The sequence below is a fragment of the Stegostoma tigrinum genome, chromosome 31 (assembly GCF_030684315.1).
Source record: "Stegostoma tigrinum isolate sSteTig4 chromosome 31, sSteTig4.hap1, whole genome shotgun sequence".
In the NCBI taxonomy this organism is placed as follows: domain Eukaryota; kingdom Metazoa; phylum Chordata; class Chondrichthyes; order Orectolobiformes; family Stegostomatidae; genus Stegostoma; species Stegostoma tigrinum.
The window spans coordinates 16,533,914-16,550,750 of record NC_081384.1 but is presented as its reverse complement, the minus strand read 5'-3'; the positions used below and the strand labels follow the sequence as shown (position 1 = coordinate 16,550,750).

General features: G+C 41.6%; 1 protein-coding gene across 5 annotated transcripts in view; it reads left to right on the top strand.

Moving 5' to 3' along the window:
• etv4 (ETS variant transcription factor 4) overlaps nucleotides 1–16,837 on the top strand; it is a 107,233-nt gene that overhangs the window by 49,385 nt on the left and 41,011 nt on the right. For all 5 annotated transcript variants that reach the window (XM_048560847.2, XM_048560848.2, XM_048560845.2 and 2 more), the window contains 2 exons: nucleotides 8,256–8,382; nucleotides 15,882–16,061. In XM_048560847.2, the coding sequence (XP_048416804.1) occupies nucleotides 8,256–8,382; nucleotides 15,882–16,061 (307 nt within the window). The remainder of the gene's footprint in view (nucleotides 1–8,255; nucleotides 8,383–15,881; nucleotides 16,062–16,837) is intronic.

Genomic DNA, 16,837 nt, shown 5'->3' with positions numbered 1-16,837 from the left:
CAAATGATAAATCTAACTATTCAATATCATTCCCACACAGAAGTGTAATTTCTTTTTATTAACTCTCATAGTTCGAGTCATGGGTTTTTTTGGGCTGGCAAATCATTTTTTTTTTGTTGTGCAGGATAATGGGGAGATGCAAACCCATCAGCCATAAATATATTAAACAGATTGAAATAGTGAGCCAGTCTGTGGTGTCCACTAAGTTGGCTTTTACCAGGTAACTGGCCCAAGGACATTTTTTTTTAGTATTTTCTGCTGTTAAAAGTTGACTAACAGGGAGATTATCAAGGAAAAGGGTGGGATCATGGCATAATAACAATGTCTGTCTCTGTTTGTGTTTTCACTGCGTTTCTCCCCTTTCTCTCCTGAAAATTTTTGCACCATTTATTTTGTCAGAGTAGTTAATCTCCATCTATAAGCCGAGGCAGGGAAACTGTAACCTGTAAGTACTTTGAATCATCACATGCTATTCTCTCTCAAAATCCACACCAGCTTACATTTTCCACCAGGAGCTGCTGGCCCAGAGTTAGTAGCAGAATGTTGCATTAGAGTCCCTCTCTTCAGCCTAGGAGTACTGAAACCATTTATACTACCTACCACTTGCTCCAGATGAAATTGTCTCACTCACTGTGACACTGCTAGCCTGAATCCCTCAATATGTACCCAGAAAGATAGTGTTGTAAAATTTCTAGATTTGGAATGAGAGCCAGTATCATCAGTACTATACAATTCCACATAGGTTTGCCTGTCTTTCTTTTGGATGACTTGCCTCCCCTCTGCTATTTGCAACCTTTCTTCAACTGTACAAGTGGTTAGATTATTAACTTACAGAAAGAACATAAGAACTTGGAGCAGCAATCCTTCAGTCTGCTCCCGCATTTAATGCTATCATGCCTGTTTCCATCTCTGCCTCAACTCCACTTCCTCCTTTCTGTAACCCTTTAATCCATTACTAGTTTAAAAAAATTTCTTATCCCCTCCTTAAATTGCTCCATTTCCTGGCATCCGCCGCATTCTGGGGTAGTAAATGGTTTGGACTCTTTGAAAGAAGCAATTTCTCCTCGTTTGTATTTTAAATCAGTTGGTCCTTAGCCTAAAATTGTGATCTCACTCTAAGTTACCCCACAAGGAGAAACCCACTATACATCTTCTTTTGTCAATCCCCTTCAGCATCTTATATACCTCAATTAGATCCCCTCCCATTCTTCTAAATTCTAATGAGTATAGGACTAACTTGCTTAAATCTCTCTTCATTAGACAAGCCTTTCATCTCTGAAATTAATCTTTCCTGAACTGTCTCCAAACTAATTACACCCTTCTTCAAGATGACTAAAATTGTATAGAGTGTTCCATACTCGGTCTAACCAACGCTTCATACAATTTCAACAACTCTTTCCCACTTCCATTCTTCATTTCCTTAGCAATTAAATGCCAAAATTCCATTTGTCCTCCTTTATTTATCTGCTGTGCCTGCATACTAATTTTCTGTAACTCGTGAAAGAAGACACCCAGATCAGGTGGACTGTAGCATTCTAAAGTTTCTCTCCATTTAGATAATTAGCCTTTTTATTCTTCTGACCCAAAATGCATAATCTCACACTTATCTGCATTAAACTCCATCTGCTAAATTTTGGCTCATTCACCTAATTAATCCATATCCATTTGTAAATTTCTTATTCTTCATTTGCAACTTACCTTTCCACCTATTTTAGCATCATTAGTAAATTTGGCTCCAGTACACTCTAAGCTGCATCCAAAACATTAATACACATTTGTAAATAGTTGTGACCCGAGGGCTGAGCCCTGCAGCACACCATTAATTAGAGCTTGCCAACCAGAAAAAGACCCAGTTATCCTGACAGTAGCAAATCCTGAATCCAAACTAACATATTACTCCTAACCCTGTGTGATTATACTTTGTGTATTTGCCTTTCACGAGACACCTTATCAAATACCTTCTGTAAGTCCAGATATATTACATCTACATGATCCCTGTCTATTCACTTTGCTTGTTGCATCTTTGAAGAACTCTAGCACATTGGTCAGTGATTTATCTTTCATAAAACCATGCTGTCTCTGATGGATAGCATATGACTTTCCAAATGTCCTGTTACTACTTCCTTAGTTGATTCCAACAATTTCCCAATGACAGCAGTTAACTAACTGGTTTAGTGGCTATAGGTCATACCTTCACAGGTGTTGTCCAGCTTTAACTATACTATTACAGTCTGTCTATTTTGTATTCCTGAGGCCAATGGATCAGCTCTATTACCACCATTAATCTTCATTAACATTGGCAGGTTATGTCTTTCAGTAAAATAATACTCAGTTAATCAGTGGTTTGAGTCTGGTGACCAATCTATTCTGTGTGATTGATTAAATCTGATTGTGGATTCAAAACATATAGGCACCGCAGAAGCTATTTGGAACTGAGCTATAAGCATGAATGCAGATATTCTGTGATCGTAGAGATATTTTAACACACACTTGTAAATAAATCTGTTGCATATTTGAACTGGTGTCTTCTGTACATTGCTGAGATGTATATGATATACAAGAAAAAGTAACATTTAGTTTCAGGAGCTCCTAATCTCATATCTCTGGCTTGTCTTAATAATATAGTTACTGTTGTTTAGGTACAGTTTTATTGGTTAAAAACTCGTGAGTGGAGAGCATACTGTCTCTCTACAAGCGTTTGTTTTTACTGCAGAGAAGAGGCATCACTTCCGTTTCCAAAGGTCCAGAAGCTTGTTACTATCTCATTCAAACCCTAAGCTGTTCAGTGACCTGGGAGCCAATCACAAAATTGTTGACAGGCAGAAGGTCTGTGTCATTGACAACTGGTCACCAGACTACAGACCAATCAGTTACCTGTCTTCAGCTGAATCTCAGTTTGGAGAGGCAACTCATTGGCAGTAAGCTGCCCCTACTCCTACACTGCTTAACGATACTGCAGTGTAAACAGCATTTGCAGTGAGTGTTGATAACAGCTTTTTAAAATAATTCCACAGTTCCTGGTGTTTAACACAGTCCTCTTCCCATTTCAGCCTGCGATGAAAAGTTAGAACTTACAGCCTTTGCATTAATTCCTAAAAAATACTCCTCCACTCTGAGCTAGCAATCACTGGTATCTTTCAACTATGGAAATTTCTTCTCCTATTTCCATTCCTGTTGAACAAGAATAGTCCTTCTTTCCTGGATCAATGGGCCTATTTGATTAACAGTTGTAGAGAATGAACCACAAGGTAGTCTTCACAACAAGGTTTAGTTTATTGCATGATATCAATAGTTACAAGTTAGACTGGTTAGTGAGTCTTAACTAAACCTAGCAGGAGCTATGAATGATGCAACTGACTTTGGCACATAAGCTGGACACCTGATTCTCTAGCCAAGCCAAAATGACATAAGATTGGGTAGAACAGTCTCCAACATAAACCCTTTAGAACTATTACCTTATATAACAGCACCACTAACAGTGCAGCATTCCCTCAGTACCAAAGTACCTGTTTATGACGAAGAACTTCATCTAGATACAAAGAACAAAGAGAATTACAGCACAGGAGCACGCGCTTCGGCCCTGCAAGCCTGCGCTGATCCAGATCCTCTGACTAAACCTGTCGCCTATTTTCCAAGGATCTGTATCCCTTTTGTCCCTGGGCATTCATGTATCTGCCCAGATATATCTTAAAAGACACAATCGTGTCTGCGACTACCACCTCCGCTGGCAACGCATTCCAGGCACCCACCACCCTCTGCGTAAAGAACTTTCCATACGTATCTCCCTTAAACTTTTCCCCTCTCACCTTGAAATTGTGACCCCTAGTAACTGAGTCCCCCGCTCTGGGGGAGAAAGCTTCTTGCTATCCACCCTGACTATACCTCTCATGATTTTGTAGACCTCAATCAGGTCCCCCTCAACCTCCGTCTTTCTAATGTAAATAATCCTAATCTACTCAACCTCTCTTCATAGCTAGCACCCTCCATACCAGGCAAAATCCTGGTGAACCTCCTCTGCACCCTCTACAAAGCATCCACATCCTTTTGGTAATGTGGCAACCAGAACTGTATGCAGTATTCCAAATGTGGTCAAACCAAAGTCCTATACAACTGTAACATGACCTGCCAACTCTTGTACTCAATACCCCGTCCAATGAAGGAAAGCATGCCGTATGCCTTCCTGACTACCCTATCGACCTGTGTAGCAACCTTCAGGGTACAATGGACCTGAACACTCAGATCTCTCCATGCATCAATTTCCCCCAAGGCTTTTCCATTTACCATGTAGTTCACTCTTGAATTGGATCTTCCAAAATGCATCACCTTGCATTTCCTGGATTGAACTCCATCTGCCATTTCTCCACCCAACTCTCCAACCTATCTATATTCTGCTGCATTTCCGACCGTCCTCTTCACTATCTGCTACTCCACCAATCTTAGTGTCATCTGCAAACTTGCTAATCAGACCATCTATCCCTTCCTCCAGATCAATTAAGTATATCACAAACAACAGTGGTCCCAACACGGATCCCTGTGGAACACCACTGGTCACAGTTCTCCATTTTGAGAATCTCCCACTACAACCCTCTGTCTCCTGTTGCCCAGCCAGTTCTGTATCCATCTAGTTAGTACACCCTGGACCCTATGCAACTTCACTTTCTCCATCAGCCTACCATGCGGAATCTTATCAAACACCTTACTGAAGTCCATGTATATGACATCTACAGCCCTCCTGTCATCTATAACTTTGTCCCTTCCTGAAAGAATTCTATCAAGTTAGTAAGACATGACTTTCCCTGCACAAAACCATACTGCCTATCACTAATAAGCCTATTTTCTTCCAAATGTAAACAGAACCTATCCCTCAGTATCTTCTCCAACAGCTTCCCCACTACTGACGTTAGGCTCACCGATCTATAATTACCTGGATTATCCTTGCTACCTTTCTTAAACAAAGGGACAAAGATTAAAAGATGCAGAGATAGAAATCAGTCTTCTAACCCACTGGAAGAGATCTGCCAAATTAGTTAAATGGCACAACTTTGAAATCATTGGTTTACCTATTTAGTATTGAGAAGTCTTTGTAATGTTCCTGCAGGCTAACATTCATGGGCTCGTAAGGGAGAGTGCTTTAACAGCTTTCCTTTCAGCTGACTGTAGATGTGACAGAGTGGACATGATCTCATGAGGGAACTGATGTATCCAGGAGATCAAGTCCTAAATCAAAACTTTTAATGGGACTGAGGCAAACTATTGCTGTCAGTATTACAGAATCTACCTGTAATATCAAAAGGAAATATTAGACAAAAGCAGCAATTTAGGGTATTACAAGACTGGATAGTATTTACGTAAACGTGTTCAAGTAGAATTGCAATTGCCTTATTAGTATGTTATAGCTTGAAGTCACATTAAATGGGTACAATGAGGTCAAACAACATTCATTTTGAAACCGTAATTATCTCATTTGACTAGCTACCAACTGTGGCCAGCTACCTTTTCTTGGGTTCACATTGTTTGAAAGATTGCAGCCAAGCAGAAACTTTACAGGGCTAATTCTAGTTGTATCACATGGTACAAGCTACCAGAATTATCACTGCAGCTGCGAAGCAGCAGGTTGGTATGAGTAATTGATTGGCATTCAGTTGGCAGGGTGACTCAGTGCATGCATCAGATCATTACCTTCTGGTGAGACTTGTCACAGCTATCAGTGTGAACAGTTAATTATTTCCTTTGGGTCGATTACTACCAATGAAAAATTTATTCAGCCTAATCAGGACTCTTGAGAAAATGACTTGCGTTTGTGTCGCATCTCTTCTGACTTTCGGATAACCTTGACTGTCAGTGATGCCCTTTTGCAGTACAGTCACTGTGGTAATGTAAGGATCATGACAGCCAATTTCTACACAGCAATGTACAAGTGAGCAGTTTCAGTTATATTGGTTGAAAACTGAATGTGACACAAGGCACTGGCCTTGACCATTCATATCTATCTGAAGAAGCAGGAAAAAGGATCTCATCTGAATTAGGGAGAAACGCTTGGCCTGCTGTGTTCATCCAGCTCTACACCTTGTTGTCTCAGATTCTCCAGCATCTGCAGTTCCTACTAACATATGAATAAGGCACTTTCAACAGATCTCCCTAACTTAATTGAGTTTTTTGAAGAAGTAACAAAGAGGATTGAGGGCAATGCTGTGGACATGATCTATATGGACTTCAGCAAGATGTTCGACACGGTTCCTATGGTAGACTGGTTAGCCAGGTGAGATGACATGGAATACAGAGAGAACTAGCCATTTGGATACAGAACTAGCTTAAAGATAGAAGACACAGGGTGGTGGTGGAAGGTTGTTTTTTTAGACTGTAGGCCTGTGACCAGTGGTGCGCCACAAGGATCGCTGCTGAGTCTACTGCTTTTCATCATTTATAGAAATGGTTTGGATGTGAACATAGCAGGTATGGTTACTGAGTTTGTAGATGACTTCAGAATAGTGGACAGTGACAAAGATTATCTCAGAATACAACTGGGACCTTGATCAAATGCTCCAATGAGCTGAGGAATGGCAAATGAAGTGTAATTTAGATAAATGTGAGGTGTTCAATTTTGGAAAGGCAAATCAGGACAGGACTTATACACATAATGGTAAGATTCTGGGCAGTGTTGCTGAACAAAGAGGCCTTCGAGTGCAGCTTCACAGTTCCTTGAATGTGGAGCCACAGAAAGCATTGTGAAGAAGGCTTTTGGTATGATTGCCTCTCTTGGTCAGTGCATTGAGTATAGAAGTTGGGAGGTCATGTTGCAGCTGTACAGGACATTGGTTAGGCCGTTTTTGGAATACTGCATTCAATTCTGGTCTCCCTGCTATGGGAAGAATGTTGCGAAACTTGAAAGGGTTCAGAAAAGATTTTCAAAGATGTTGTCAGTATTGGAGGGCTTGAGCTATAGGGAGCAGCTGAATAGGCTGGGGCTATTTTCCCTGGACCGTTAGAGGCTGAAGGGTGACCTTATAGAGGTTTATAAAATCATGAGTGGAAATGGATATGGTGAATAGACAAGGTCTTTTCCCTGGGGTAGTGGATTCCAAAACTAGAGGACATAGGTTTAAGGTGAGAGGGGAAAGATTTAAAAGGGTCTTAATGGGCAACTTTTTCACGCAGGGGCTGGTGTGTGAGTGGAATAAGCTTTCAAAGGAAGTGGTGGAGGCAGGTACAATTACAACATTTAAAAGACATCTGGATGGGTATATGTTTATGAAGCAATTATAGGGCTATGGGCCAAATGCTGGCAAAAGTGACTACATTAATTTAGGATATCTGAATGGCATGGACAAGTTGAACTAAAGAGTCTGTTTTCAGGCTGTACAGCTCTATGACTCTATGACTATGACGACTGCCCTGAAATGTCAGTCTCCATCTCAAGTTCAAGTCTCTGGAGGGGAACTTGATGGCATAATATTTCCAACTTGGAGGCAAGAGTACCCCCAACTCAGTTAAAGCTAACACCTTGAGCTATGTGGAGGTGAAGGGAGTTGTAGCATTGTGCCATCTGGCACCCCATTTGGATTTACTGAGCATTGTATTCAGATATTCAAATTAATTGGTTGTCCATGATGCTTAGTCCATGTTTGTTGTCTTATGCTGACTCTGATTCTTCAGGTGAAATTTTACATTCTGTACAAGGATCAGTTGTCTGGCTAATAATCAAGGCATGCATACTTTGTCATTGTATGCTCTTAATAGCAGTGTTGCATAATAATGTGTATTGATATCCATCCAGAATCCATGGCATCTGCTTAAAGAAGCTGACAAAATAGTCATTAAAAACCAATAATGAAAATTTAATTCTTTATAATCATCTATCAATTAACACTTCAACTATCTTTCCTCATATATGTACACTCAATGTACTGTAGCACTAAAGCATTATTTTTCAAATGTAAGTTGTAGAATTTCAATCTGAACTGTGATCAGGAAGCAACAGTCTTAAAGAGGTGCCTGTGTAAGTTCACTTTTTTTGCAATCCTAGTTTTCAATACAAGCAGTAGTATACTGAATTGCTTATTGGTAACTGAACCTAACTTCGCTTTATTGATTTGAGATCTATAACGGCAGCATTAGGTTCTTGTGGCTTCTGAAAGTCATTTCATTTAAGGTAATGCTGATACATTGATCAGAGTTCTGCTGAACAAATAGAATTCTATTCTCTTCAATTCTATAAGACAATTAATAACCACAGTTTAATATTTTCCTTCCAACAGTGGCTTTTCATAGTCCCACACTGAAGATTAAAAAGGAGCCGCAGAGCCCCATTTCTAACCCAAACTTGTCCTGCCGCCACAAGCAATCATTCCAGTACAACAATGGGGAACAGTGCCTTTATGCCAGGTTAGTATTCTAGGTAGTTACTGTAATTGTGTGGCAGAAAGAGTTAATGTGTCATGCACATTCTGCTGTTCCTAAACTGATCTTTGTCCTTTTTTGAGCAGAGACTGAAAGAGTAAGTAAAAGAACAGTTTTTGTATTTTAGTGAAAATTATGTTGCTGGCTTCCATGCCAGAATTTAATTAGGAATCAAAGGGTATGGGGCAAAAGTAAGAACAGGGTTCTGAATAGGATGATCAGCCATGATCATATTGAATGGAGGAGCGGGGTTAAAGGGCTGAATGGCCTATTCCTGTTCCTATTTTCCATATTTGTATGATTACAAGTATGGATCGCTGTGATGTTTTGATTTTATTCCCAATTACTCCCAAATTCAAATCTTCTTGTTTCTTTGAGAAAACTCTCATAAATGACTTCATTTCCCTATTGCCATCACATGTTGTAATTTTTATAAGATTCATTCATTAAAGTTATGCCATTGCTATTGTTTTCTTCCTGTGGTTAGACCTAAGTATAAGGCCAAGGACTATAGTTTGAGACATAGCAGGAAGAGTGACATAGAAGGTGAGGTAAACTGTAGTATGAGGGCTATTTCTGTTTTTATTTGCTTCATCTCCCTGTATTTGGTCCTATAAAAATACATAGGCAGGCTGTGTGGAAATTTGGATTTAATAAAGGAAATTAAAAGACAATAGGTGACCTTAGCACAAGCTCTCAATGTAAAATTAATTTGCACATCCGCACAAGCATAATTTTAAACATTTCCTAGGAATTCAGTTCCAACATTTGAAGCTATTTCCGATATTAATGGGATTGTTTTTTCCCAAGGAAGTGGAACATGTGGAGAATTGTGTTTTTTTTAATTAGTGGCAACTTCAACTTCATTCTGCTGGAGATAGCTAGCAATTAATACGTCAGCTATTTTATTTACATTAATCTATAAACACTGCTTTGAAATGAATCAGGGTATGCCTGCATAATAAAAGTATATAGTTATTCGTATTCTGTCATGGCTGGTACTTAATGCAAAGCCTTAATCTACAAATGTGGTCTGGTAGCTTTGCGAGTGATGTTTCGATTGGACTAGGAGATTCCAGCTTCACTCAGAGACAGTAAGAGCTACAGATGCTGGAGTCAAAGATAACACAGTGTGGAGCAGGGGGAACACAGCAGGCCAGGTAGCATCAGAGGAGCAGGAATGCTGACGTTTTGGGACAGGATCCTTCTTTAGAAATGGCGGAGGGGGGAATGGGAGCTCTGAAATAGATAGAGAGAGGAGGCGTGGGGCTGGGGAAGGTAGGTGGGATGGTGATAGGTGACTGCAGGTAGGCAGTGGTGGGTATTAGTCAATGATGTGGGAGGAGTGGATAGGTGGGAGAGAAGTCGGATGAGTTGTGTCAGGTCAAGGAGGCGGGGAGGTGAGGGAGGGTTTGTCATGGGATGAGGCCGGGGGAGGTGGGGAGATTTTGAAATTGGTAAAGTCCACATTGAGACCATTGGGCTGTAGGCTCCCAAGGCAGGATATGAGGTGCTGCTCCTCCAGTTTCCAGGGGCGTCATTGTAACACTGGAGGAGACCCAGGACGGACATGTCACCCAGGGAGTGGGGTGGGGGGGGGGGGAAGGGGAGTGGGAGTTGAAATGGTTTGTGACTGGGAGGTGTTGTCGTTTGTCGTGAACAGAGCGTAAGTGCCATACAAAGTGGCCTCTGAGCCTCCGCTTTGTCTCACCGATGTAGAGGAGGCCACAACGGGAGCAGCAGACATACCAGAGCACATTAATGGATGTGCAGGTGAACGTCTGCCTGATGTGAAAAGTTTGTTTGGTTTCTTGGATGGAGGCTTGGGGGCAGGTGTCGTACTTCCTGCGGTTGCAGGGAAAAGTGCCAGGTGTGGTGGGGCTGGAGGGGAGTGTGGAGCAGAGAATGGAGTCACGGAGAGAGTGGTCCCTCCGGAAAGCAGATAAGGGTATGGAGGGAAAAATGTCTTTGGTGGGGTCAGATTGCAGATGGCAGAAGTGTCGGAGGATGATGCATTGGATCTGGAGGTTGGTGGGGTGGCATGTGAGGACAAGGGGGATTCTATTTTGGTTGTTATTGTGGAAGGGGCTATGAGGGATGAGTATGCGGGAGACACGGTCGAGGGCGTTCTCAACCACTGAGGCGGGGGAGGGGGGGGAGTTGCATTCCTTGAAAAGCGAGGACATCTGAGATGTATGGGAGTGGAATGCCTCATCTTGGGATCAGATGTGGTGGAGGCAAAGGAATTGGGAATGGGGATATCATTTTTTGCAGGAAGGTGGGTGGGAGGAGGTGTATTCTAGGTAGCTGTGGGAGTCGGTGGGCTTGAATTGGATATTGGTTTCTAGGTGGTTGCCACAGATGGAAACAGAGGGGCCCAGAAAGGAGAGAGAGGCATTAGAGATGGTCCAGGTGAACTTAAGGTTGGGTTGAAAGGTGTTGGTGAAGTGGATGAACTGTTCGAGCTCCTCGTGGGAGAACAAGGCGGCGCCGATACCGTCTTCAATATAACAGAGGAAGAGGTGGGGTTTAGGGCCAGTGTAGCTACGGAAGAGGGACTGTTCCAAGCAACCTACGAAGAGGCATGCACAGCTTGGGCCCATGCGGGTACCCATGGCCACCCCCTTTGTAGAAAGTGAGAGGGAATTTCTTGTTAAGGATGAGAACGAGTCTGGCTCAGCGGATGAGGGTTTCAGTGGAGGGGACTGGTCGGGCCTGTGAGACAGGAAGAAGTGGAGGGTCTTCAGGCTATCTGCATGGGGAATGCAAGTGTATAGGGACTGGACATCCTGGACGACCACATCCACTAATGTGATCTATTGCATCCAATGCTCCCAATGTGGCATCCTCTACATCATTGAGATCAAGCAGAAGCTCATAGACTGCTTTGTAGAGCACCTACGCTCTGTACACAAGAAATGACACACCTTCCAGTCGCCAAAGATAATGGGAACTGCAGATGCTGGAGGATCCGAGATAACAAAGTGTGAGGCTGGATGAACACAGCGGGCCAAGCAGCATCTCTGATGAAAGGTCAAGGCCCGAAACGTCAGCTTTTGTGCTCAAAAGATGCTGCTTGGCCTGCTGTGTTCATCCAGCTTCACACTTTGTTACCTTCCAGTCGCCAACCACTTCTCCTATTCCCTGGGTGACATGTCGACCCTGGGCCTCCTCCAGTGTCACAGTGATGCTCCCAGAAACTGGAAGAGCAGCACCTCATATTCTGCCTTGGGAGCCTACAGCCCAATGGTCTCAATGTGGACTTTAACAGTTTCAAAATCGCCCCACCCCCGAGCCTCCTCCCATGACAAACCCTCCCTCTCATCCCCACCTCGTTTACCTGACACAACCTGTCCCTCTTCTCTCCCACCTATCTGTTCCTTCCACCTCACTGACCAATCCCCACCACTGCCGACCTGCACTCACCTATCACCATCCCAGCCCCACCCCTTCTCTTTCTATTTATTTCAGATCTCCCTTCCCCCCTCCCCCATTTCTGAGGAAAGGTCCTGACCTGAAACATCAGCTTTCCTGCTCTTCTGATGCTGCCTGGCCTACTGTTCTCCTCCAGACTCCACATTCAGTCTTTTTGTCTCAACTGACTTTTGTACCATAGGCCTCCCAATATCTACAGTTTTCCAACTTCATTTGAGGCATGGAGTCAGCTCAATTCAACCTGCTTCCTCACAGGTTGACCACAGAATAGCATTGACCAGACTTGTGGAGATACCTGGGGCCAAAAATATTTTGTTCCACACCAGCGATGGTGGACTAGATGATGGGCAAGAGGAAAAGTTATCTGTGAAAACTGACAGATGGAAAACTATGAAATATAAAGTTAAAAGTTACCACGGTCTTATCAGACAATAGAGATGCTGTTGCATTAGAGAGAGATGACTGGTTCAACTTGAGGGTTACCATGCTTCAGTTGAAAGGGGAGGTTGAGAAAGAAAATCCTTCATGGTAACCTCAGCTAGTGCAGGTATTCAACCATGCTGTTGGTGTCATCCTGCATTGCAAACCAGCTGTCCAGCCACCTGAGCTAACCAACCCCTGCATATACAACTTCACTCAAAGCGGAGATTGAGATCCAGCATCATGTGACAGATGCTGTGCATCACATTCCTCATCAAGCAGTGTATTAAACATTAAATGGTGAAACTACATTACAAAATAACATCAGAGATAATGGTAACTGCAGATGCTGGAGAATCCAAGATAATAAAATGTGAGGCTGGATGAACACAGCAGACCAAGCAGCATCTCAGGAGCACAAAAGCTGAGTTTCGGGCCTAGACCCTTCATCTCTGATGCGACTAGTTCAGATTGGAATGTCTGGTCAGCATGGACGAGTTGGATCAAAGGTCTGTTTTTCATGCTGTATAACTCTGACTCTCTCATGCTCCGCTCATCTCAATTTATACAGGATTGTGTAAAAAAGAAAAGGGTCTAGGCCCGAAACGTCAGCTTTTGTGCTCCTGAGATGCTGCTTGGCCTGCTGTGTTCATCCAGCCTCACATTTTATTATCTTACAAAATAACATTTTGACTTGGACTAGTGTTCAGGCTTCTGTGTAAAATGTACAGATATTTGAGCAATGCATCAAGTTAAATCTTTCTTACCTTTTTAAAGCTGAATTCAGCCAAAGTTCATGCCACAAACTATCTATGTCATTGAAACCTTCCTGAGCCACAGAAACTGGTTCTTTTTGTCCTAATTACTTTTGAATATTCAGACGGAATGCATTGTGATCCTTGCTGTTTTATTCATGACACTGATAGAAATATAGAAGACAGCACTATAGGTTGACATTCCTTCACTATTTCCTGTGTGTTGATTGTATCTTTACTTCTAGTCAAATTTGTTTTGCATTTACTAGTACTCTCAATGCCGGAAGTCATTGTCGACAGACCTTCCATGTGAATATGATTCAATCCACTACAGGAAACATTAGTAATGGATGAATGAGGAATTTTTCATGCATATTATAACCCATTATTAAAGCAAGCTAAAAATTTTGCGTTAAGCTCAATAATTTCCTCTTGAAGGCGAAGCTGGCATTGCATAGTCCCAGTTTTGTATGTGCTTGTTGGATGAAATTACTATTATTAATAGTAATGGGGTGTGCCTGGTGACTCGTTGCAGTTGCATGAAGCAACAACACCTACAAAGTAATCTCAAAGACTTGCTTCTATACACAGAAGGACCCTGTATCAAAATTGTTTATGTTATATGTTTATAAGTTAAAATGAGGATTTTAATGTGACGCTTCAATTTCAGCAGCCATTAGGCAAACCAGCAGTAATCAATGTATTAACAACGCATACTACACTTGTATGCTAGATATGGAAAGTAAATTGAGATACTGTGTGATGCTGGCTTTGATTTTTGTATTTCAAGTGCAGCAATCTAACAGTAAAAGTTGTATTAATGAACCAAACTTTGGTGCCTAGACCCACAGCATCTTAAATAACAGTATACATTTCTATTTACATATATTATTTGGATGTGCATATAGAAAGCACAGTTGGTAAATTTGCAGATGACACCAAAATAGGTGTTGTAGTGGACAGTGAAGAAAATTAACTTGACTACAATGGGACCTTGATGAGGTCGGCCAATGGGCCGAGGAGTGGCAGATGGAGTTTAATTTCAGTAAATGTGGGGTGTTGCATTTTGGCAAAGCAAATCAGGGCAGGACTTACAATTAAGGGCAGGGTCCTGGGAGAGTTTGCCAAACAAAGAGACCTTGGAGTGCAGGTGCATCGTTCCTCAACAATGGAGTCGCAGATAGACGCGGTGGTGAAGAAGGCATTTGGCACACTTGCCTTAATTGGTTAGAGCATTGACTATAGGAGTTTGGCCGTCATACTGTGGCTGTGCAGGACATTGGTGAGGCCACTTTTAAAAAACGGTGCACAATTCTGGTCACGTTACTAAAGGAAAGTTACTGTTAAACCTGAGAAGATTTACAAAGACGTTGCCAGGACTGGAGGGTTTGAGCTATGGGGAGAGGCTGAATAGACTGGGTTGTTTTTTTCCCTGGAGTGTTGGAGGCTGAGTGAGGACCTTGTAGAGGTTTATAAAATCATGAGGGGCATGGATAGAGTGATTATCCAATGTCTTTTCCCCAGGGTGGGGGAGTCCAAAACAAGAGGGCATAGGTTTAAGGTGAAATGGGAAAGATTTAAAAAGAGAGGTAAGCTATTCACAGAGAGTGGTGCTTGTATGGAATGAGCTGCCAGAGGAAGTGGTGGAGGTGGGTATAATTATAACATTTAAAAGCATCTGGATGGGCCTGTGAATAGGAAGGGTTTAGAGAGATTGGGGCCAAACATTGGCAGATGCGACTAGTTCAGATTGGAATGTCTGGTCAGCATGGACGAGTTGGATCAAAGGTCTGTTTTTCATGCTGTATAACTCTGACTCTCTCATGCTCCGCTCATCTCAATTTATACAGGATTGTGTAAAAAAGAAAAATCAGAAGAGGAGAGCATAGAGGAGTTAGGCCAAATGGAGTGCATGATCCAAAAATTTCCTGGAGACTTTAGCAAAGAAGAGATTGACAAGAATCTGGGGAGAGGGTTCCAAAGAACAAGTTTTCAGTAATTCAGTGTGGTGAAGCATAAAGAATAGAGAAACCGTGAGGAGCAGATGTGTAACAAGGATCTATGACTGAAGGATATTGCCAAAGTAAGGAGCCAGTGCCACAAAAAGATTAAAAAAAAACAATGGTCCTAACATCAACTTGTCTGGAGTAGGAAATCGAATGGCAGGGTTAGTGAAATAAGGCAGTTATGGAGTTGATGTCAATAGAGGAGCTGACACTGAGTTATAATATCTCTTAAAGGGTATCTGGCTGTGAAACTGTCTAAGTTAAATCTCAAGGTGTAAAAGAAATATGAGTTAACATCGATAGATAATAGGCTGAAGGTCAATGATACAGCAGAGGTGGTTAAAATTGAATTTGTGATCTGAAGTAAGTCGAATGCAAGAAGCACATGCTTGGAATTGCATGCATTGGCAGCCAGGGAGCCTCTTGAAATCCATGCTAGAAGCATGTGTTTGATAACTAGAATATAGATTTGGTCACCATTCAGCTGGATACAATTGCAGCTCCTCCTGGTCTTCCTACTAGGCACATGATTTAGAAAGTATACATACAGCTTTGAGACTGATAGATGGGAATACAGAGAGATGGAATTGATTCTCATTTGTGTCTATGTAAATACAGGATTTATGCTTAATGATGTAGTTGAGATATACATTGAAATGATGAGGAAGGAGTCAAAATGGAATCTTTGAGATGACTTTGGACAGAAATAATTTGATGAGCTATGATATCGTTTTCATGGCATGCTGAAGGAATGTCCAGAACATAAAAATATGCTTCCTTTAATTGCAAGATAGATACAATCAACCATTGCTGAGATATTAAAGGAAACATTTGGCTGATCTAGTCATTTTTTTTTCATTTTATGTAGTGCCTATGAGAAAAAGCCACATGTTGGTCTCAACTCCCCACCTCCAGGGACGCCTTCAAATACTCCGTTACAACAAGCCTGCAATAAGTCCACGGTGAATCCCAGACGGGATCACAGCTTTGTGAATCTCCATGCACCCACACAGTCCATAGCCAATGGCAGATTCCCAATGGAACACAGGTACAGATTTGAAGATATCCTATTGTCTTTGTATTTCATAGATTTGATTCAAAAAGCAATAAAATCATTTGAATGTTTTTATGATGAAATTTCTCTTCCTCCTACGATTGGTTATTGGTGATTGGAGTTTCTTTACTGTGCCTCTGATTTATAGCTAGCCTAACATAATTTAATGTGACACAATAAAATTTATCTGAAGCATTTTGTTTTGAATTCAGTAGCAATTACCAGAGGGAGTACTATTTGAGTTAAGTTTGCAAATTTCCAATCTTAAAAAAAGTTTCATGCTACCACTTTTGCAACATTTGTCTCTAAGCGTTTGTTTTGAACTGAGAAAGATTTGTATTTGGTTGAATTTGAGAGTGCCTGGAATATGTTAGCTTAATATGGAATATGTCTGATCCCAGTATAACTGCTTGGTTTTAGGTAGAAATACTGGGGGTCCTGATTTGAGGAAAATTCCACATTTCTCTGTTAGGTCAGAAGTATCAATGTTGCTGAAATGCTAACACATGCTGACTTTGATATGGCAGCAATTCCAAGTTGGGTAGCTGAGCTGTAAATTGAAACAGAACTTAAAAATTCATCAATAAAATCCTATAAGATCACAACGGGCGTACCAGAAAATCACAACATTTTAAAAGAGGGCCTGAGAAACATTTTTCTGCTGATTATATATCCTGAGATGATGCAAAACGTTTGTTTTTATCTGCTGTACAGTTATAGTTATATTGGAATATAACATGCAAATTATGACCTGATTCCATACTCTGGAG